Raw genomic sequence first — 24,647 nt, 5'->3', positions numbered from 1 at the left:
CTAACGCCGCCGCCACCGAATCACTATCCCTATGTTGAGCTTTCTGCAACAAAAGTTGCAGGCTCGACAAAAACTACAAAAATGCTTATTTGGGCCCCTTTTTTGGCCCCTCACTTATCGAAACCCCCCTTGGAGGAAGAACCCCAAAACTCAATTCCAGCCTTTCCTTTGTAGTATGAAACTTTGTAGTATAATTTCAGTGAGATTCATACATTTAAAGTCATAAGAAACGAGTGACCGGTGAAAAAAAATGTTCTTTCAATTCTTGAACCAATGCATACAAACATCATAAACTTAGTCTTCTGTTCAAGAATTTTTCATTATTTTCACATAAATTTCGTATAATCGTCAATTTTAATTTTTTTTCAATCAGTCAAGTGTTGTTGTGAAAATATGGCAGGTATTTAAAGTTCATGTTTTGAAGCCGAAGTTTAATGATTGTCACCCGTTTGTCAACAATCAACAAAAAAGCAACAAAAAACTAAACTATAACCACTGAACCATGAAAATGAGGTCAAGGTCAGATGACACCTGCCAGTTGGACATGTACACCTTACAGTTCTCCATACACTGAATATACTAGACCTATTGGGTTCAGTATCTGAGATATGGACTTGACCACCAAAACTTAACCTTGTTCACTGATCCATGAAATGAGGTCGAGGTCAAGTGAAAACTGTCTGACGGGCATGAGGACCTTGCAAGGTACACACATACCAAATATAGTTATCCAATTACTTAGAATAAGAGAGAATTTAACATTACAAAAAATCTTTTAACTTTTTTTTCAAATAGTCACTGAACCATGAAAATGAGGTCAAGGACATTGGACATGTGACTGACAGAAAGTTCGTAACATGAGGCATCTATATACAAAGTATGAAGTATCCAGGTCTTCTACCTTTTAAAATATAAAGCTTTTAAGAAGTTAGGTAACGCCGCCGAATCACTATCCCTATGTTGAGCTTTCTGCAACAAAAGTTGCAGGCTCGACAAAAACTACAAAAATGCGTATTTGGGCCCCTTTTTTGGCCCCTCACTTATCGAAACCCCCCTTGGAGGAAGAACCCCAAAACTCAATTCCAGCCTTTCTTTTGAAGTAAGAAACTTTGTAGTATAATTTCAGTGAGATTCATTCATTTAAAGTCATAAGAAACGAGTGACCGGTGACTAGATAAATGTATGTTTTTGACCCCTTTGGGCCCCTTATTCCTAAACCAATGGGACCATAACCCCCAAAATCAATCCCAACCTTCCTTTTGTGGTTAAAATTTTATTGATTTCTTTTTACTTATACTAAAAGTATTAACCGGAAACCATCCGTCTTTAGACAATGCTGATGACAACGTGATACCAATATACAACCGCACATTTTTTTGCGGTTGTATAAAAATATTGCCACATGAAAACACAAAGCAGTTAAGTAATTAGATTTTAATTTCAAAATATAAGTATGTATACAGACAACAAAGACACAATCACACTTTTTGCACCAAAATTACACCACTAATATCTAAAGAGAGCAGTGAACTTATCCCAAATGCTAAATGTAAACATTTATGAGTCTATATTTTAATTAAGGCTATACCTTATCATGATGATGATGATTTTTCCTTCGCCAGTGTAAGAGTTGGGGGGGCTGTTGGAAAAAAAATTAAAGAAAAATATATATAAATGTTCCAAAGAAAAAAACCTTCTGTAAACAGAATAAATGTTATATGAAACACAAAATTGTCCCACATGATAGTCTTTACTTTAGTTGAAAGAAGGAACTTAAAAACTAATTTGCCTTAGGTTGTAATAAAAAAATTCCTAGATTCTCCATTTTCCTGAAAGATTACACATAAAAAAATACCTCCTTTTTTCCTCCCCAAATGAAAAAAAGTGGGCTTAAAGGATACAAAACAGATTACCCTGTGTTAGCAGTTGTACAAAAGTGCATACATTAAAATGAAGTACATAGTCAATCTAATTTCCTTTCTTGAAAACTGTTTAGTGCAGTTTTTACAAAGCAATCACTTTCCCTGGTTACCAGCAGAGTTTTTATTTGTACAGATAGCAGAAGCAAATTTAATGGACTAGTTATATAACTACATCCCTCCTTACTTTGGAAAAAGAATTCTGTAAAAAATTATAGATGCAGCCATATTTAAGTTTTGAAAAAAAATTCAGCCAGCACTTGTGTGGTCACATTATCTTTGTTTAAATTTTAAGTAATTTGTTTATATTAGATAACAACAACAAAGAACACATTCAAAGAAAGAAAAACAGTATTGAAAATGATTGCAATATGAATAATAAAGTGAATAATACTTCTAACAATAAAATATTTAAATAATAGTGCAATGTAAGGGGGGGTTATTTTTATTTTTTGGAAAAATGATTTGATAGTTTTGCCAAAATCTTCAAAGAAGCTTATAGGAAATGTGTACCTCATTGAACATATTGAGTTTATTGTCTACCTAATTCTATGAAACTCACTTAATAATTTAAAAATGGTTACTGAAGCTGAGCACTATATTCAAAACAACTTTCTGGCAGTATTCAAATCAACTACTGGCATTGCATTAGTTACAGAAACTAAAAATATGATTAGCACTTTTGTCCTTATTAAACAATCAATAAATAAATCACAATGTAGAAAAAAAATTAACAAGAAAGCATACACTCTCATACATTCAAACAATAATCACAACTCTTTCAACATGTAAAAATATCACCAAAACTTTATTTATTATTGATGTTTCGCCTGTTTTGTTATTTTCAATTTTCACAAAATCAACAATATAAATGGTGTACTATAAGTTTAAGCAAACAAACAGATTGAATTATTGGGTAGTATTTCTTTGGTCAAACCTTTGCTGAATACACATCAGGAATGGTGACAATGTTCTTTACTAATGACTTTGTACCTAAAATTTGTTTATATTTTACATTTGTTTAGCCCATTTGACATCTTGTTTTAAGGGTTATGGTTCATCCATATTTTAAGACTCAATAAACAATTACTGCCAATTTTCATACAAATATGTACATGAAAACATGATAAACATCAGATGAAATTTTCTTTTCTTTATTCTCATATCAAAAATGCAGCAGTTTAAAAGTTAAAAAAAAACAACAAAAAAACAAGAATATAAATATCCTTAAGACATTATGCCTAATAACACTATCACATTCCCATGTTAAGGGAAACCCAAATTTGTTATATCTATCAAACAGTTAAGTTCGTAGTGAACATCGGCACTACAATTTAAGTTATAAATAACATAATACTTTTATAACTTTCTCTTTTTATCGCTTAAATTTTGAAATGATATTATTTTTTTTTTTTAAATTTACTAGACCAAAAAGTTAAAGCATATAGTAGTTTATATCTATCATGTCATCAATGGACAAACATGATTATAACAAATAAGTTACTGACAAATACTTTAAGATATTAATTATTACAAATAATTTATATACAAGATACAAGAATGCGTTCTTGGATTGAGTATTTTGAGAATAAGCTAAAGATCAACATTTTATACCTCAGTTTTAGCTTCAAACAAGCTGTCATTCTTGGGACTAATACAAAGTAACTCAATAGTTATGATTCAAAACTTATTTTTCTTATTGCTATCTATAAATAAAGCGCCCTAAAGAATAAAACATGATCCTGATGAAAGTATGATGAACAACTTAAAAATTCTACAAATATGAATGAATGATATCCAATTTAATAAATTCATTCAAGACCCTCAATTTGTTTGAATTATGTTTGTTCATATGTGCTGTAATCTAACATGAGGTAAAAATTCATATACTTATAAGTTTTAATATTTTCATAAAATTTACATAAAGTAAAGCATCAAAAAGTACATAAATTTGAATTATTCACATAATGAATTTCTGTTTTATAATTTTAAATTTATATAATTTTCACATATAAGACTAGATGAAAAGGAATGTTTGGAATTGTTTGTTTAAACAAAGATATGTTTTTATCAATCTTGTGTCATATTTGCACCCTTCATGTTAAGTTACTATCGCCACTGCATCCTTGTTACACCTGTTCATATCCAGACTGTCTACTCCTCTTACGACCAATAAGGTAAGCTATCAGCACAATTACAACCAATCCTGCTAAAGCAGCACCTACTGCGATGGGTACTACAGAGTTGGTGTCGGAGTCAGCAGAGCATTCTGATATACCTGTAATAAGAAAATGATATAATAAGTATGAATATTTGGATTTCCAATTAACTGAATAAAATTTTAACTAACTGTTTTCAATTCACTGGATATCAATACATGGACTTGGAAAAATAAATGAAGAATATGTCTGAGGACTCAAATGCCCTGTTATAATACCTGAAAATACTTTTAGGAAATCATTTTATGTCACTGCTAGTTCTAAAAAAAATCTAATGTTCTAGATCTTAGCACTGCAAGTTAGATAATAAAGTTGTTTATTTACACACAAAGCATTAAAATAATACTGATATATTCATTGCACACACTATTACACATGGCAGAAAAATTTCCAGATATTTAGATATTTTTTATGTGATTGAATTGATATTCAAATTTAACCTACCAGAACTTTTAAATTCTGTAATATTTTTTTGGAAGGCAGCATATTGCAAGTTGTATGTTCTGAAATTAACTCCCTGTATAGCCAATTCACTTTTATCATTACACTTGTAGCTTCCATCTTTATCTGCAGCAAACTGATCCTTTAAAAATGTTTTCCTCACCATCAAGGTTTCTGTAAAAAAAGGTAGGTATAAGTTAAGATTGATCAAACTGATGACAAATTGATAATATTTTTCTTTGAGAAGCAGTCCATGGAAATTATAAAGGCTATCTGCCTTACTTTTCCCACTTTACATTAATTGATAACATGGTAGCTATGAAAAGACATTTTGATTGGTAGGAACTTCTAATGGGTCTGTTTTAAAGGATTATTTTGTGTTGTAAGCATTTAATGTTGGAACAAAGTTTTGCTGTTTATGTTTTAAATATACTAATTAAAGTTTTGGCATGTTTGAAATGCCAAATAATCACTACAATCAACAATTTAAATTGGCTTATTAATGTGATCTTGCAATTAAGTAACTTCGATTATCTGATCAATATTGTCTCCCTTGGGAAAGTTCAAAATCTGGAACATTCTTTTATTCCCAGTTAGTATTTTTACAATCATAATCAAGGGATCAGAATAAAATAGTTCACATCTAAATTGTAAAAGTTGGCAGGTAAAATATTACTGAAAATGACAGAATTTAATATGCTTTAAGAAAATGAAATATTTTGGACTCATTTTTATTTACTGGGAAACAATATTTTTGTAGACTTCTTGCCAGGGTAAAGACAAGAGTGCACACACTGAAATGTCTCGCCTTCTTTACTAATCATTGATATTATGTTGATAGTATAAAGCTTTATAACAACTGTCACATAAACTTAACAATAACCAAGATAGCTAAACAAAGACCAATGAACCATGAAAATGAGGTCAAGGTCAGATGGACCATGCCAGGCAGACATGTACAGCTAACAATGCTTCCATACAACAAATATAGTTGACCTATTACTTATAGTTTAAGAAAAATAGACCAAAACACAAAAACTTAACACTGTGCAATGAACCGTGAAATTGAGGTCATGGTCAAATAAAACCTGCGGGACTGACATATAAATCATAATATATTTCCATACACCAAATATAGTTGACCTTTGGCATATAATATTAGATAAAAAGACCAAAACTTAAAAACTTAACTTTGACCACTGAACCATGAAACTGAGGTCAAGGTCAGATGACATCTGCCCACTAGACACGTACACCTTACAATCATTCCATACAACAAATATAGTAGCCCTATTGCATAAAGTATGAGAAAAACAGACCAAAACACAACCAGGTGCTCCGCAGGGCGCAGCTTTATACGACCGCAGAGGTCGAACCCTGAATAGTTGGGGCAAGTATGGACAAAACATTCAAGCGTGATACAGCTCTGAATTTGGATTGTGATCAAATTTTTGACATTATATGTTTTTTTTTTACACAAAACAAATGTCAAGATTTTACAAATCAATTAAAGATTTCTTCAAACTTTTTAAATCTAAAATTAAATAGTTGACACAGCATAGGTTTCTGACACAGAATGAATGTGGTCTAATGAACTTAAAAGTTTTTTTTTGCCTTTGAGCAATTCACTATGCTGTTGAATATTAATCCTCTCAAAAAAATGTTTGAAGAAATTTTCTTTTTATTTATGAAATCTGAAATGAGAAAAATTTAAACCCCCCCCCCCCCCCCCCCCCCTTTTTTTCACATCCCCGTTTCCCTTTTTCCAAAACTGATATCAATTCAAATTTCTAATGGAGTTTGCAACAATAACTACTCTTTTAAATACATCATAAGATATTAAAATGTAAAATAAAGTGCTTGTTATCACTGAATGGTAAAGATTGGTTGGTAGTAAAAGTGAATATACATTGTTTATTGTATAAAACAATAAAAAAAACTTCATCAGCAACATTTTATATTGGCAAATTTCCAATGAAGTTATTTACATAAAGTTATTGGCAAATAAAAATAGAAAATGACATCATAGTCATGTCTGGCAAATGTCCAACATACATTATCTAAAAACATTTTAGATAAGATAAGGAAAAAAAGCTTCATCAGCAACATTTTATATTGGCAAATTTCCAATGAAGTTATTTACATAAAGTTATTGGCAAATAAAAATAGAAAATGACATCATAGTCATGTCTGGTAAATTTCCAACATATATTATCAACTACTATTCTATACAAAGAAAGATAACTCCAATTGAAAATTAATTGCTATTGCACAATATTGTGCAATTAGATATTTCTTGCTATTGTGCAATACTGTGCAATTGAAAATTTCTTGCTATTGCACAATACTTGATATGGAATCCTGATTTGGACCAACTTGAAAACTGGGCCCATAATCAAAAATCAAAGTACATATTTAGATAAAGCATATCAAATAAGCCCAAGAATTTAATTTTTGTTAAAATCAAACTTAGTTTAATTTTGGACCCTTTGGACGTTAATGTAAACCAATTTGAAAACGGGACCAAAAATTAAGAATCTACATACACAGTTAGATTTGGCATATCAAAGAACCCCAATTATTCAATTTTTGATGAAATCAAACAAAGTTTAATTTTGGACCCCAATTTGGACCAACTTGAAAACTGGGCCAATAATAAAAAATCTAAGTACATTTTTAGATTCAGCATATCAAAGAACCCCAAGGATTCAATTTTTGTTAAAATCAAACTAAGTTTAATTTTGGACCCTTTGGACCTTAATGTAGACCAATTTGAAAACGGGACCAAAAATTAAGAATCTACATACACAGTTAGATTCGGCATATCAAAGAACCCCAATTATTCAATTTTTGATAAAATCAAACAAAGTTTAAATCTGGACCCTTTGGGCCCTTTATTCCTAAACTGTTGGGACCAAAACTCCAAAAATCAATACCAACCTTCCTTTTATGGTCATAAACCTTGTGTTTAAATTTCATAGATTTCTATTTACTTATACTAAAGTTATGGTGCGAAAACCAAAAAAAATGCTTATTTGGATCCCTTTTTGGCCCCTAATTCCTAAACTGTTGGGACCTAAACTCCCAAAATCAATACCAACCTTCCTTTTGTGGTCATAAACATTGTGTTTAAATTTCATTGATTTCTATTTACTTAAACTAAAGTTATTGTGCGAAAACCAAGAATAATGCTTATTTGGGCCCTTTTTTGGCCCCTTATTCCTAAACTGTTGGAACCAAAACTCCTAAAATCAATCCCAACCTTTCTTTTGTGGTCATAAACCTTATGTCAAAATTTCATAGATTTCTATTTACTTAAACTAAAGTTATAGTGCGAAAACCAAGAAAATGCTTATTTGGGCCCTTTTTGGCCCCTAATTCCTAAAATGTTGGGACTAAAACTCCCAAAATCAATCCCAACCTTCCTTTTGTGGTCATAAACCTTGTGTTAAAATTTCATAGATTTCTATTCACTTTTACTAAAGTTAGAGTGCAAAAACTAAAAGTATTCGGACGACGACAACGATGACGACGACGACGCCGACGCCAACGTGATAGCAATATACGACGAAAAAATTTTCAAATTTTGCGGTCGTATAAAAACTTAACTATAACCACTGAACCATGAAAATGAGGTCAAGGTCAGATGACACCTGCCAGTTGGACATGTACACCTTACAGTCCTTCCATACACCAAATATACTAGCCCTATTGCTTATAGTATCTGAGATATTGACTTGAACACCAAAACTTTACCTTCTTCACTGATCCATGAAATGAGGTCGAGGTCAAGTGAAAACTGTCTGACAGGCATGAGGACCTTGCAAGGTATGCACACACCAAATATAGTTATCCTATTACTTATATTTAGAGAGAATTCAACATTACAAAAATTCTGTACTTTTTTTCAAGTGGTCACTGAACCATGAAAATGAGGTCAAGGACATTGGACATGTGACTGACGGAAACTTCGTAACATGAGGCATCTATATACAAAGTATGAAGCATCCAGGTCTTTCACCTTCTAAAATATAAACCTTTTAAGAAGTTAGCTAACGCCGCCGCCGCCGGATCACTATCCCTATGTCGAGCTTTCTGCAACAAAAGTTGCAGGCTCGACAAAAAACCAGGAACTCATATTTACAATCAAGTAATCAATTTCTACAGGCAAACCAGGAAACCAAATACCCACAAAAACTGCATTTGTTCCTCAATCCATGAAAACTGATATCAGTGAAAACAATATAACAAAAGTGTCTATTGAGGTCTATAGTATGTTTTTCAGTTACTGAACATTTATCGGCTTTTATTTTAATTTACCTTCCCTGTCAATATCGGGAAACAATTCTTTATTCAAATTCAATGTTATATCCACATCTGAGAAGTAATACCCAGTGTCAGATTTTGTAAAGGTCATCAGCATCGTAGATGTCTTATAAAATGTGACAGTCATGGTCTGTGTCATATTGGATGTATCACAGTCTCCAATATACTCTGTTTCGTTGCTTTTATCTTCTTTATTGATACCAAGTGTCTTTGTAACATTAACCTACAATATAATATCTCATATTAAGTCTGAGTACCAGACATTTCTCATTATCTATTGATATATTCTCCTAGATATTTCTATGAAAAAGATAAAAACTGTATAAACTTTTATATGAAATAGTAAAAAATAGCTACGAATTTTCAAACTTTTTTTTACCATAAAAAGAATTTGAATATCCAAAGACGAAGGGAGGAAACGTCTGATTTTATTCAATTAACTTTGCGTGTATTAATTTTTAACTAAACAATTCAAAAGAAACCAAAAGATAATAAATTAATAAAATTGCCATAAATTCATCAACTATGGACAAATGGTAGACCAAGGCATCAAACAACCTACATTGTACTTATTTTAGAATCTTAAATTAAATATCCTAGATTTCCATACTACTTACTTTATTGACTAGAACAGGTAAGGTGAATTCAATTCCTGCTTTGAACATGAGACAAGTTCCATTTACATTGGCTGCTTTGTATGTGTTGACAGCAGGTGCACCAGGTGCAGGAGTTGGATATACTGGCTGTGCAGGTGTTGTTGGCTTTGCTGGTGTTGTTACTGGTGCCTCTGATGTTGATTCATTAGTTGGTGGTTTTGTTGTTGGCTGAGTTGTTACTACTGGTGCCTCTGATGTAGATTCATTTGTTGGTGGTTTTGTTGTTGGCACTGTTGGAGCCTCTGATGTGGTTTCATTGTTTTTCTCTGTAGTTTGAACTGGTGGCTGTGATGTCATAGCTGCTTCTGTTGTAAGACCATCTATTGCTGTACAATCCTCAGCTGAAAAAGTCAAAAATAATTATCATAAATTACAGCTAAACATGTTTATAAGTCACCCTCTGGATAAGAGAAAACTAATCTTATAAGAAAGGTGACCAATTTAATTTAGATTTAAATACATGTGCATAATATGTATATTACAGAAAACAAGAAGATGGTGATTGATCATCATTGAAAAATACACTTTGCCTAAAAAGAGCCGAGATGTAACCTTTCTATTGATTGTATGTTATGGATGTTTTTGTAGAACTTGTTTCATGGAGCAACTGAGATCAACTCAGGTCTTTGGTTGGGTTTGTGTTGTCTGTGTACTGTTGGTCTTTAAGTCATATTTTACTCTATTTGGCATTAAAATTGGAAAGATCATATCACAGGGGAAATGTGTACTAAGTTTCAAGTTGATTGCCAGGACTTTTATCAAAAATTACCTTGACCAAAAACTTAAACCTGAAGCAGGAGTTGCAGGAGTTGCAGGACAGATGGACAGAAGAACATACGAACTGACGAAAACAGATGCACAGACCAAAAAACATGATGCCCTTGAGTGGGACATAAAAATACATTTTTTTTCTAATTGAAGCAACAAAATTTCAGTTTATATCTATCTATATATTCAACAGGATGTATTTTAATCATCCATATATTACACAAGTGATTAGATAATCTACCTTATTATCCATATAAATCATAAGTAAACAATCCTGATCAGTATTTATTCAGTCTATTTGCAATATTCATAAATCATTTATCTCATTTTAAATAATTTTCTGCTTCACAATCAGCATGATCAGAGTTATATATATTCAAAATTGTCATAACTGTTTAAATCATGCATACATGTACATGACAGATACATCAACCGTGTACTAAATCATCAATAGTAGATGTATTACCTTAGTAACCACCATATATCTATTAGAACACTATACATATCATACATTGTACAGGTATTAGTCAAGGGGACAGCTGTTACTTAATTCAATGGTATATAATAATAAATTGGATCAATAATATACAATAAATAAGGAAAAATCTTTTACAATCAAATATTTTATCATAAAAGATTATCCTTTTCAACAAAATTTTGTAAAATTTCATCTTCTTTGTCAAATTACTTTTTTCAACACTTTATACAAAGATGACAACTCATGATTTCTTGGCTTTGGTTACTAAGATTTAGATTATATTGTGAAGTTTGCAAATTAAAGACCAATGTTTTGCACTTATCCAAAGTCACTCAAGCATGTAATGTAAATAATAGTGACCTAATGTAGCTGAAGGCATTATTCTATAAAAGAGAACTATATAAAAGAAATGTTTATGTATATTAAAACACATACATACATTGACTTAAATAAAAGTCAAATACATATTGACAAATTTTCATTTTATCATAGAGAACAACCTAATACTGTAATATATGAGCTGCATGGGTTAGAAATTGACCTTATGCAAAGAATATCAATTCATCTGTTAACCTATTACTAATTGATAAAAATTTCTATGCAAAGTTAGTTAAAGTTTGAAAATTGAGTTGACATAAAAACCCTACAAAACAGACCTAAATTTGTCTTTTATTTCAGATTTAAATGTTAAAAAATCAAAAAAATCTGATACATGTACACAATTATGTGCATTTGCATAGGGTCAATTTCTATCAGATGCAGCTCATATATCATTTATGTCCTAGCTGTATCTATATACATTAAAGTTCCTGTGTAACACAGAACTAGAGGCTAAACAAATACTAGAATCACTGATCAGAGTAAAACAAGAGTGCACACGCTGAAATGTCTCGCCTTCCATACTAATCATTGATATTATGTTGATAGTCCTAAGTAAAAAGCTAAGCTTTATAACAACTGTACCATAAACATTAACCAAGATAACTAAACAAAGACCAATGAACCTTGAAAATGAGGTCAAGGTCAGATGAACCATGCCAGGCAGACATGTACAGCTAACAATGCTTCTATACAACATATATAGTTGACCTATAACTTATAGTTTAAGAAAAATAGACCAAAACACAAAACCTTAACACTGTGCAATGAACCGTGAAAATGAGGTCACGGTCAAATAAAACCTGCGTGACTGACATAAAGATCACTAAATATTTCCATACACCAAATATAGTTGACCTATGGCATATAGCATTAGATAAAAAGACCAAAACTCAAAAACTTAACTTTGACCACTGAACCATGAAAATGAGGTCAAGGTCAAATGACATCTGCCCGCTAGACATGTACACCTTACAATCATTCCATACAACAAATTTGCATATAGTATGAAAACAACAGACCAAAACACAAAAAATTAACTATAACCACTGAACCATGAAAATGAGGTCAAGGTCAGATGACACCTGCCAGTTGGACATGTACACCTTAATACAGTCCTTCCATACACCGAATATACTAGCCCTATTGCTTATAGTATCTGAGATATGGACTTGACCACCAAAACTTAACCTTGTTCACTGATCCATGAAATGAGGTCGAGGTCAAGTGAGGACCTTGCAAGGTACGCACATACCAAATATAGTTATCCTATTACTTATAATAAGAGAGAATTCAAAATTACAAAAAATTTGAACTTTTTTTTCAAGTGGTCACTGAACCATGAAAATGAGGTCAAGGACATTGGACATGTGACTGACGGAAAGTTTGTAACATGAGGCATCTATATACAAAGTATGAAGCATCCAGGTCTTTCACCTTCTAAAATATAAAGCTTTTAAGAAGTTAGCTTAAGCCGCCGCCGCCGCCGCCGGATCACTATCCCTATGTCTAGCTTTCTGCAACAAAAATTGGAGGCTCGACAAAAAATGACATACTGAAATCAACATAGAATCATTTTGATAACAGCTTGGACAAGACCATTTCTTGGTGAGCTCAGGTTATCAATTGACTGGGTCAGATAAGGTGAATGTTCGTCTGTAACGCCCACTTACCATATCTACATAGTATAGATATTTAAACTGTAGGGTTGACAAAGGTTCCTAACGCCTAAATCAAATACTATGAATATCTAGCAGAGGACTAAACTTTAAATGTTTGTTTAAATGTTGAACACTTAAAACTTTTTTTTCATGCACCTGCATGTTCATTACTCCTTTGTTCTATCTAAATACCCATTGGTAGGTCTCTTACATACTGAATGAGCGTAAAATCACTATTTTTAATAGCGTATGACAAACAAGTTAATGGTAAATGATTCAGTATTATCTAACTGAATGTGATCTGTAGAATATTTTGACTATCCTTACCTGGAGAGAAAGAGGTACCAGTGACATTGAAAGCTTGGATCTGGACATCACTGATTGTCATAGAGAATTCATACTCTTCGCCATCTTTTCCTTCCACTGTCTTAAATTTGATTACTCTAGGTGCTGTACATGTATAGGAAGCTGTCATTGTAGATAATTGTGTACTGCTAACAGTTGTTACAGTTTTTATGTCTGAAAAATACATCTTTATATAAAAAATAGTACTTTAAGCTAAAACTAAATCTTTATCATTACCTGAGCATATTTCAAGTTACAAATAGATGCCAACCCCTTTTTGACACAATCAGTAACAATCTATCAAATTTTCAGTAATTTTTAAAACTTTTTAGTAATCATTCAAAATGTGCATTTACCAAATCATTTACTGACGAATGGTTGCAAAGTGATGTGCAATAGCATGTTTCATTAAATATGTTATCTGAAGTATGTATTCCATTCATAAGTTGTTCATATTTGTTTAATAAGGAGCAGAAGGCACCAACTCGGACATTTTCATTTTGTCAAAGAGAAGTAGAGAAAGGGGTAAAGTCACTCATAAAATGCGTGTTTGCCTCTTTGGAAGTCAGTTAGTTACCAATTGATAGGTGGAAAACCCCGGAGAAACTGGAAGAATTACATTCATATTTGCGTTTTTTTTAAATACCAGACTTGACTCGAAAAGAAATAACCAGGTGCTCCGCAGGGCGCAGCTTTATACGACCGCAGAGGTCGAACCCTGAACAGTTGGGGCAAGTATGGACAAAACATTCAAGCGTGATACAGCTCTGAATTTGGATTGTGATCAAATTTTTGACATTACATGTTTTTTTTTACACAAAACAAATGTCAAGATTTTACAAATCAATTAAAGATTTCTTCTTCAAACTTATTTAAATCTAAAATTAAATAGTTGACACAGCATAGGTTTCTGACACAGAATGAATGTGGTCTAATGAACTTAAAAGTTTTTTTTTGCCTTTGAGCAATTCACTATGCTGTTGAATATTAATCCTCTCAAAAAAATGTTTGAAGAAATTTTCTTTTTATTTATAAAATCTGAAATGAGAAAAATTTAACCCCCCCCCCCCTTTTTTCACATCCCCGTTTCCCTTTTTTAAACTGATATCAATTCAAATTTCTAATGGAGTTTGCAACAATAACTACTCTTTTAAATACATCATAAAATATTAAAATGTAAAATAAAGTGCTTGTTATCACTGAATGGTAAAGATTGGTTGGTAGTAAAAGATAATATACATTGTTTATTGTATAAAACAATAAAAAAAAACTTCATCAGCAACATTTTATATTGACAAATTTCCAATGAAGTTATTTACATAAAGTTATTGGCAAATAAAAATAGAAAATGACATCATAGTCATGTCTGGCAAATGTCCAACATACATTATCTAAAAACATTTTAGATAAGATAAGGAAAAAAAGCTTCATCAGCAACATTTTATATTGGCAAATTTCCAATGAAGTTATTTACATAAAGTTATTGGCAAATAAAAATAGAAAATGACATCATAGTCATGTCTGGCAAATTTCCAACATATATTATCAACTACTATTCTATACAAAGAAAGATAACTCCAATTGAAAATTAATTGCTATTGCACAATATTGTGCAATTAGATATTTCTTGCTATTGTGCAATACTGTGCAATTGAAAATTTCTTGCTATTGCACAATACTTGATATGGAATCCTGATTTGGACCAACTTGAAAACTGGGCCCATAATCAAAAATCAAAGTACATATTTAGATAAAGCATATCAAATAAGCCCAAGAATTTAATTTTTGTTAAAATCAAACTTAGTTTAATTTTGGACCCTTTGGACCTTAATGTAGACCAATTTGAAAACTGGACCAAAAATTAAGAATCTACATACATAGTTAGATTCGGCATATCAAAGAACCCCAATTATTCAATTTTTGATGAAATCACACAAAGTTCAATTTTGGACCCTTTGGGCCCCTTATTCCTAAACTGTTTGGACCAAAACTCCCAAAATCAAACCCAACCTTCCTTTTATGGTCATAAACATTGTGTTTAAATTTCATAGATTTCTATTTACTTATACTAAAGTTATGGTGCAAAAACCAAAAATAATGCTTATTTGGGCCCCTTTTTGGCCCCTAATTCATAAACTGTTGTGACCTCAACTCCAAAAATCAATCCCAACCTTCCTTTTGTGGTCATAAACCTTGTGCTAAAATTTCATTGATTTCTATTTACTTATACTAAAGTTATTGTGCGAAAACCAAGAATAATGCTTATTTGGGCCCTTTTTTGGCCCTTAATTCCTAAACTGTTGGAACCAAAACCCCCAAAATCAATCCCAACCTTCCTTTTGTGGTCATAAACCTTGTGTCAAAATTTCATAGATTTCTATTCACTTAAACTAAAGTTATAGTGCAAAAACCAAGAAAATGCTTATTTGTGCCCTTTTTGGCCCCTAATTCCTAAAATGTTGGGACCAAAACTCCCAAAATCAATCCCAACCTTCCTTTTGTGGTCATAAACCTTGTGTTAAAACGTGATAGCAATATACGACCAAAAAATTAAAATTTTTGCGGTCGTATAAAAACCTGTGTTTTTTTAACAAAATTGAATGGCAGCAACCGGGAATCGGTAGCTATTGGACTATTGACCCTAATAGTGTAGTTTTGATCCCAAAATCTGAAAAATTACGGAAAAATAGTAATGGTTGAAATCTATGAGTTACAGGTAACATTTGTGCAATGGAAATGACAAGGAGAAAATACTAATTATTACTAAAATAATACATGTTCAAATAAATGGCAAAAATATTGAATTAATGATTCGTAACTTATACTATAGCATACCTGAATCACCATTCTTGAATACGAAATCTGGTGTGAAAGTGAGAGTAAGATCCATTTTTACATTAGAATCTGCTCCGAGTGTGAAACTAAAATCTAATGACCCCTTAACACCAGATGCAAATGTAAGATCTACACTGGATACTGGCTTTGCACACACTCCACTGCCCATAGCACCACCATCTAGTGTTGATTCTGCTTTCATCTGAAATAAAATAAATATAAAATAGAGCACAAAATGCATTCAAGGTACAATCTGGTGTCTTCCACTCTCTAGGATTGTAAACTAGAGGCTCTTGAGAGCCTGTGTCTCTCACCTGCTTCTACTTTGATTTTGAATATTGGTCTCATAATTTAATAAAAAATTCTGGTGGCCATTTTGAACAGTTAATCATTAAACAAGAGGCTGTCACAACGACAGCAAACCGGATTTATTAATATTTATTTGTGTCCTGGCAATATCACAAGAACCATTACTGATGAATGGTGAAAGTGAAAATCGTCAATATCAAATTTGATCTCCATTTTGTCATCAGTATCAACATATTAAAATTTGAAAAGCTTAGATTGAATGGTTCATGAGTAAATGCAACAACGTGAATGGAAACGCCATTTTACAATCTTTCAGGAACCATAGCGCCTGAACGGTAAAAGTCAAAATTGTCATTATTGAACTTGACCTCTATTTTGTCATCAGTAACAACATATAAAAATTTCAAAAGCTTTGGTTGAATGGTTCATGAGAAAATGCACGGACACGACTGGAAACACCATTTTTCAATCTTTCAAGAACCATAACTCCTGAACGGTGAAAGTCAAAATCGTCATTATTTAACTTGACCTCTATTTTGTCATCAGTTACAACATATTAAAATTTGGGAAGCTTTGGTAGAACAGTTCATGCGTAAATGCACGGACACAACTGGAAACTCCATTTTTCAATCTTTCAAGAACCATAACTCCTGAACGGTAAAGGTCAAAATCGTCATTATTGAACTTGACCTCCATTTTGTCATCAGTAACAACATATTAAAATTTGGGAAGCTTTGGTAGAATAGTACATGCGTAAATGCACGGACATGACTGAAAACTCCATTTTTCAATCTTTCAAGAACCATAACTCCTGAACGGTAAAAGTCAAAATCGCCATTATTGAACTTGACCTTCATTTAGTTGTCAGTAACAACATATTAAAATTTTAAAAGCTTTGGCTGAACGGTTCATCAGTTAATGCACGGACAACATTTGATTGCCGCCCGCCCGCCGTACATCCCCAAATCAATAACCGACATTTTTGTCACAAAAATCCGGTTAAAAATGACATTGTGGATGATGGATCGGCTACAAAGTAACAACACCACCAGGAACATTCATGCCATGGTTGGTTTCATTCTATTCAGTGATTCTCTAATAGAAAACATTTGTATGTATTGTCAAAAGTGTCCTATACTAAACAAAGTTCCCGCTGGCGGCCATCATTGATTATGGTTCAGCTTCAAAGTAACAACACTTGGTCATCACCTCAAAAGGAATATTCAAGCCATGTTTGGTTTCATTCCATTCAGTTGTTCTCTGAAAGAAGACATTTATATATATTTCCAATAGGGTCCTGTGTTAGCTACCATATTCAGGCTTGTATAGTTTGCACTGGTACATAGTCCGCACCCCTGTGGGGTCGCTTGCTATATTTTCTTGGAAAAAACTATTTTCTATCATCAAACAGAAGCTGAAACGGCTTGTTAATGATTCTAGAATGCTTCATGATTGTTAAAAAAAGTTTAAATCACTTAAAAAAACAATTTAGAAACGTGTGTATGTTTAAACAGGAAGTTTGAAAAGCATGTGTAAAAGAAGAAAAAAACAGTGAGAGTCGAAATCCGTACATAATAGATATCACTTTAATACGACTTTGAAAGTTAAACAGTTCCATCCTTATGTAAAACAGTCTTAAAAATATCTATCACATTAATGCTTAAAGGGTCTTAAGCTAATACAAACCATATTAGTCAGTTTTTAACACCAAAACAGAACGTACAATAACGGCTTATGTTTTGTAGTTGCTGTTTATGGTTGACTTTTTTTACTATGTTTGTATCGTTTCAATCATGCAGATACCAGTTTATTTCAACTAATGCATTGAAAAGAAACGAGAAATTTGTAATGAAGGGTTTAGTTTTTAAATTTATCAGTAATTTTTTTTATATTGAATAGAAATAATCTATTTATATGGATGAGATAAAATTATTAGTTTGAAAAATGATAAGAGCACCCTCTACAATATCAATAACAAAGATGGCAGAAAGTCGACAAACCACCTTGTCCGCATAATTGAACCTTTTCCCTTATGTCTTGCTTATTGTACTCTATAGTCCACACCCCATCTGGAAGGTCCAATTTTGGAGAATAAAACTGCAGACTATACACCCCTTTTAGCGGTAAGTCCACCACTGGCAGTCATTTTGAATGATGGATCTGTTTCAAAGTTACAACACTTGGTCAACACATAATAAGGAACATTCTTGTCATTTTTGGTTTCTTCCAATTAAGTGGTTTTCTAGAAAAAGACATGTGTATGTATTGTTTAAAGGGTTCTATGTGGAACTAAACATCCAGTCACTGGCCATCATGGATGGGCTTAAAAGTAACAATATTTTGTCAGCACCTTGGAACATTCATGCCATATTTGGTTTCATTACATTCAGTGGTTCTCTAACAGAAATCATTTGTATGTATTGTATTGTCTGTAGGGTTCTATGTTAAACAAAGTCCCCACTTATAAGAAACATTTATGCCAAGTTTGGTTTCATTCCATTCAGTGCTTCTCTAGAGCAAGTTTAATGTATAAAAAGTGAACCACAACAGATGCCAAGTGATGAGAAAAGCTCACGTGAGCTAAAAAGAAAAAAAACATTAATGTATTATGTCTGATTTTAATGCATTATACTAATTTTGAAACAGGGATTTCCATTCTTAAGAATTTTCATTAAAATGAAGATACTTGTCTGATTTATCTTTAATTTTTTAATTTTTATGCATTAATATATTGCTTCAACAAGCGCAGATGGATATGACAGCAGAGGTCCAACAGTTTGGGCTTAAATGGACACAATATTCTCACTGGATACAGGTTTGAATTTGAATTGTAATTAAATATTTGACACTTAATATGTTTTTGACACAGAATAACTCACTGTAGTAAAAGAAATTAGAATTGCTTATATGATTTGTTTGCTTTCGTGCAATACACTTTGCTGTTGTGAATTGCCTCCCCCTAAATATACAACAACAAACAACTCCTTTTTTCTTCTTCAATGCAATATACAATCATGTTGCATATTGACCACCCACCTCCCCCTTAAAAAAAAGATAAAATCACTGCCCCTTTTTTTTTGAAAAAAAATAAAATTTTAAGAAATAGTAACTACTTAAAATAAATTGACAGCTAATCATCTCAAGAGTCAACATTTCTGAATACATAATTTAAAGGCAGTGTAATGGGGGTAATCCAACATTGTATTAACAGTATAATTTTGTGATTGGATTACTTCCCTTCCACTGCTTTTAAATTGTTAATTAACCAGGAAACCCTTGTTTTTTCCCATTTTTTGCCGATATTCCTAAAAGGTTTGAGCCTTCCTTTTGTGGTTATAGACCTTGTGTTTAAATTTCAAAGTTTTCTATTTACTTATACTTAAGTTATTGTCCAGAAACCAACTGTCTTTGGACAAGGACGACGTGATATCAATAAACGACCACAAAATTTGTTTGCATTCGTATAAAAAAAAAATGTGCATGTTCATATTTAAGGTGTAAATGTACATAGTGAACATTTTGTACATGTATGTACAACAGTACTGCATTTTGTATGTACAAAAGTACTTTATTTTGTATGTAAGCAATGAAATGGTAGTAAAGCTCTTTAACTTCTTGGTTCTTTTTCATACTAGAGCTTCCTAAAGGTTTCGGTTATGAGCATGTCTTGTTAAGTAAAATCAAGACTAGTGCATTAAATTTATATAAATGTACTTACACTTGTATTGCTCTTCATCAAAAGAGTAAGATTAGCATTCATGTCGATCATAATACATGGGTTTTTTGGATCAGGATATCGAACCTGTTTAGCACTACACCCTTCAAACAAAATTAAAAAAAAATACATGACAATGTATATTTAATATAAATCAAATAAAAAGAGAGATAATCTAAAACATTTGCATGATTGCAATGATTTCAAACTACATGAAATTAAATTTTAAGTGTGAAACAATTCAGTTAAAAGTAAAAAAATATCTAATTCAGATGTACCTGAAATTATCAACCATTTGAAGGTTAGATGTTTCACATGCAGTTTATGATCTTTCATTCAACAGCCATGTTCAGAACAAAAGCTAGCTGCTGAACTGTAGCTCTTGTGTGCTTATGATATGTTTTGACCATTTGTTGACCATATGGATTTAGAGGATTGTTCAGGGCCCAGGCCACTCCTTTCGCAGGAAAAATATGGTTGATTTTATAGGGAAGCACTGAAGCTTGACTGGACTGGACCCCCTCTTAGGTAGTGAGTCAGTTGGTCCCCTCGTATGAAAATTTTTGAATCTACCCCTGGGATAGATTCTATTGAGCTTCAATGTACAAATGTACTGTAAATTCATTTAATTTCATAAACACCAATTTTCATGGAATAAGGGAAATATTTAGTTTCCTGGATATTTTATTTTGTTGTATTGCCAAAATATGTACAGAAAACTACGGTAAATGTGAACTTTGTAAGTTTGTTTATATTTCCAATTTGTGGTTTACTATACCCAGGAAAATTGGTATCCCACGAAAAATAATGAATTCACATTAATCAATAAGGTAACAGATATGACAGAACATGTCAATACAGACATTCAAATTTTATTGCATACATGTATAATTTCAGTCAATGGGTTTCTTCCTGTGAAAATAATTTTTCTTCATATCAACCTTGTAAATCAATACTGATAGAGTATCTAATGCATGTGTCATCCTATAACATCTGAAATAGCTAACCAAAGAAACAAAAGTTGATAGTACCAATTTTCATAATATTTGGAACACTACGTATACAGACACAGGCAGATTTAGGGGAACTTTTGTGGTAAACTTTGGGAGATTTTTATAGGGAATCACTGAGTCTGAGGCATGACTGAAGTGGGCCTGTCTTTTGAAGATTTCTGGATCTGCCACTGTTCTCAAGGAATATGAGTTCTTGAACCAAATTTATAATAATACAAACCTATTAATTTTGTCTAATCATACTCATTGAAATATTGTAGTTATTACTAGGAAAAACAATACATTTTTGTTCATTACTGTATTGTTTTCCCTGAATATTTTAATGAGGATGTTTCAGTGTAAACTGTATTCTTCTTATAAATAAAAGTGTAAAATTTTAAGATTTCTATTATAGAACAGAATTTGTTCTTGTCAATTCAGGAAGTAAATATCATATATTAAAGACGATACATGACACTATTTTTTATTCTAAATTTGATAATCGAAAGAGGGGCAAAAAGGGGATATCTGCACAGAAGAATGTGAAATAAAATTGCCATTTCACGATAATGAGCAGTTAAAATGTCTTGCATGTTGATCTTTTTACCAATTTCACAAAACACGATGAATAACAAACCTTTTTCACGGTTAAATATGAAATAAAAATTGCAAAACACATTGCACGAAAATAACTCTTTACTACCCTCTCCAAATGGTATATAAAAAAAAGCTTTCAAATGGCATCCTAATGTCACACTATCACATTAAGAAATTATCTAGTTTGATATGAATATTTGCATTTGGAAAGTTGTCTTTAGCTTCTTCAAACATCATACATTTTTTTCTTTTTTAAGGTTGAAACTTTAAATTGCCTTATTAAGTTGTTTTAAGATTTTGTAATCAATATTTCATGTATTAAGACACATAGAGCAATAAATAACCCAAACACATCTAACATGTACAACACAATTATCAATTAAACATTTTGTTATAATCTCTTTAACTACATGGTGAACGTAATACAAATGCATTATTTCCATTATTGATTTTAGTCACTTAACTTTGTTAATACATGTACATGAACATTTTCTAATATGTCTTTATGATAATATCAAGAACTAGAACATATTTTAATTCCAATTAAAAGCCAAAAAGTGCATATAGAAAATACATGTATAAGGAAAAAGATTATTAAACATAGAAACATAGAAATTAGATATACAATCACAATTCATTTAGACTGTAATATAAAGCCATGAAAGCCCTTGGTTTATATATACAAGTAGTACAATGTACAAATGATGTATGTAATATTGTTACGTCATAAAAAAATATACACTTATTAACTCCTGTATTGACTTTAACATGTTAAATGAATTTTCAAACAGCAATAAGCACAATAAATTAAATAATTAAACAATTTTCAAAAGATGCATTTTAATGTGTGAATTACTTAGCTAGAATAATTCAAACATATATATATTGTCCAAAATGTTTTATTTCTAGTTTAATTACAAACAATTCTAATAATTTTTAACAAATGAGAACCAAAACATGAAAAAGTTGTGTTAAATTTTTGAAGCTGTTGCATTAAAATAGACTGAATTCAGTCTACAGAAATATACATTTGTACATTGTATTAGTATAATTATGTTACTATCTTTTGAACAATTACCTGAATAATCAGTGGTGGATCCAGGAATTTATATATGTGGGGGCCCACTGACTGCCTAAGAGGGGACCCGCTCCAGTCACGCTTCAGTGATTCTCTATATAAGCAACTAAATTTTTCCAAAAAAGGGGGGACCCGGGCCTTAATCCCTAAATCTGCCTCTGATAATCCAGTATTTATATTTCACTCACTTCAATTGCTACATTTAGAGGACAATGACTGTAAAAGGGGGCTGTAATAATTTGAGTTACTTGAATAAGAGATATTTTTAAGTGTAATTAAGGGGGATCTTTTTTTAAGTTGTCAAAACAGGACAAAATCATTAAAAATTGTTGACTTATCCCAAATTGCACTGATTGTCAGCTCGGTATTTTATTGTTTTGGTCGCTTTTTTCTTGACAAAGTACCAGAATGTCTAACCACTAAGAAGGTAACTTGTCGAAAGCTATATTCAAGAGTCAAAAAGCAGTTAATATGAAAGCAGTCTATTGTTTCCCATTTTTGATTCAGTACATAGACAAATAAAAGGGGACAATACAGCAGTTCCAGAATACAGCTGTTAGTTGAATTTGTCATGTGACTTCCATTACCATGCACCATGTGTACATGTATGTGACCAAAATGTAGGCATCGTCATTTCCAACACATGACGATGTTGAGCAAACTCAAACTCATTTTAAAAACAAAATAAATATATGCCCACCTCAAATGGAATCACATCTTATTTTATCCTTCCTTTAGGATACTTCTGGAAATATTTTGCATCAATAAGCACAAAAAAGGTAGGACTTTGTAACTACGTAAAAATTTCTATCTGTCAATAAAAATTTCTTGTCAAAATTATAGTTAGGTGACTGGTCTCAGAGTTCCCCCCCCCCCCAAAATTTGCTCTCAAAGTCCAGACTTAATTTATGGCTTCAGAGTTATGACGTCATAGGAAGGCCTTGTCAGACGTCATAATTATTTGGACTAAAGATTACATACTTATGGGACATAAATTATTTCTATACTACCTTACAGAATCTGAAAGTGCTGGAAACTTTTAATAGAGCCGGGATAGTGGCACCTTTTTATCTGGTAAATGAAGTCATAAAGGCATGCGAAATCATTGTATGTTCAAATGACATGTATTGTCAATACCCATTTTTGTAGTCCAAATAATTATGACGTCTTGAAAGGCTATTATAACATAATTGTTTGGACTACCATTTTTGTACAACTTCGCTCTGATCAAGTTTTGTTGTAAATAAATGTCAGTCATGCATGTTTATATAGTTTAATACCAAACCAAATCATTTAAAACAACTAGAATAATAAGTGTGAAAACTTACGTCAGTTAATAAGAAATACTTACCAATTATGAGGAGGGCGGTGATGAGAAGAGTAAACCCGTTCATTTTTCAGAATGATGTTGAAATGTAAATTTTAAGGATCTAGAAAACCTATAACATAAAGAAAAGTATGTAATACAAATTCTTAGACTGTTCTATTGTAGTTCAGTGACACACAAGGCAATAATAAGTGTCAATGCTTACCAAATATATCAATAATAATCTCAATGAATCCCAATCACCTGCCGCTCATACGGATCATATGACTTCGTCATGTGACCTTGACTTTACTGAAATTATCGGTCTCACTAATTAGCGACAACAAGCGTCAACAAGCGACAAGAAGCGACAACAAGAATTATTTTAGCGACAACAAGCGACAAGAAGACTATTTAGCGACAAGAAAACATTTTTTTTTTATTAGATATAAAGAAATTTGTATTTAATGTTTTTTTTTAAATATACGAGCAGATATGTCTAATTAAAATGTTTTATTATATAGATAGACAAAGAAACATTTGTGAGGAAGAAAGAGATTGTGAAGTTTTAATTATATTAGTATATTAGTATATTGGTAGGTGAAGAAATTTAACATTTGTGAA

General features: G+C 31.8%; 1 protein-coding gene across 1 annotated transcript; it reads right to left on the bottom strand.

Moving 5' to 3' along the window:
* Nucleotides 1-1,419: 1,419 nt before the first annotated feature.
* LOC139516765 (lysosome-associated membrane glycoprotein 1-like) lies at nucleotides 1,420-24,346 on the bottom strand. Its single transcript, XM_071307056.1, has 9 exons — nucleotides 24,250-24,346; nucleotides 24,069-24,156; nucleotides 20,054-20,154; nucleotides 16,027-16,228; nucleotides 13,174-13,365; nucleotides 9,523-9,902; nucleotides 8,900-9,128; nucleotides 4,583-4,753; nucleotides 1,420-4,197 (listed from the first exon to the last, which is right to left on the bottom strand). The coding sequence occupies exons 2-9, from the start codon at nucleotides 24,109-24,111 to the stop codon at nucleotides 4,049-4,051; spliced, it is 1,467 nt and encodes a 488-aa protein (XP_071163157.1). The 5' UTR covers nucleotides 24,112-24,156; nucleotides 24,250-24,346; the 3' UTR covers nucleotides 1,420-4,048.
* Nucleotides 24,347-24,647: the final 301 nt, after the last annotated feature.

Source organism: Mytilus edulis, chromosome 3 (assembly GCF_963676685.1).
Source record: "Mytilus edulis chromosome 3, xbMytEdul2.2, whole genome shotgun sequence".
Taxonomy (NCBI): Eukaryota; Metazoa; Mollusca; class Bivalvia; order Mytilida; family Mytilidae; genus Mytilus; species Mytilus edulis.
This window is presented reverse-complemented; position numbering and strand designations above follow the sequence as displayed.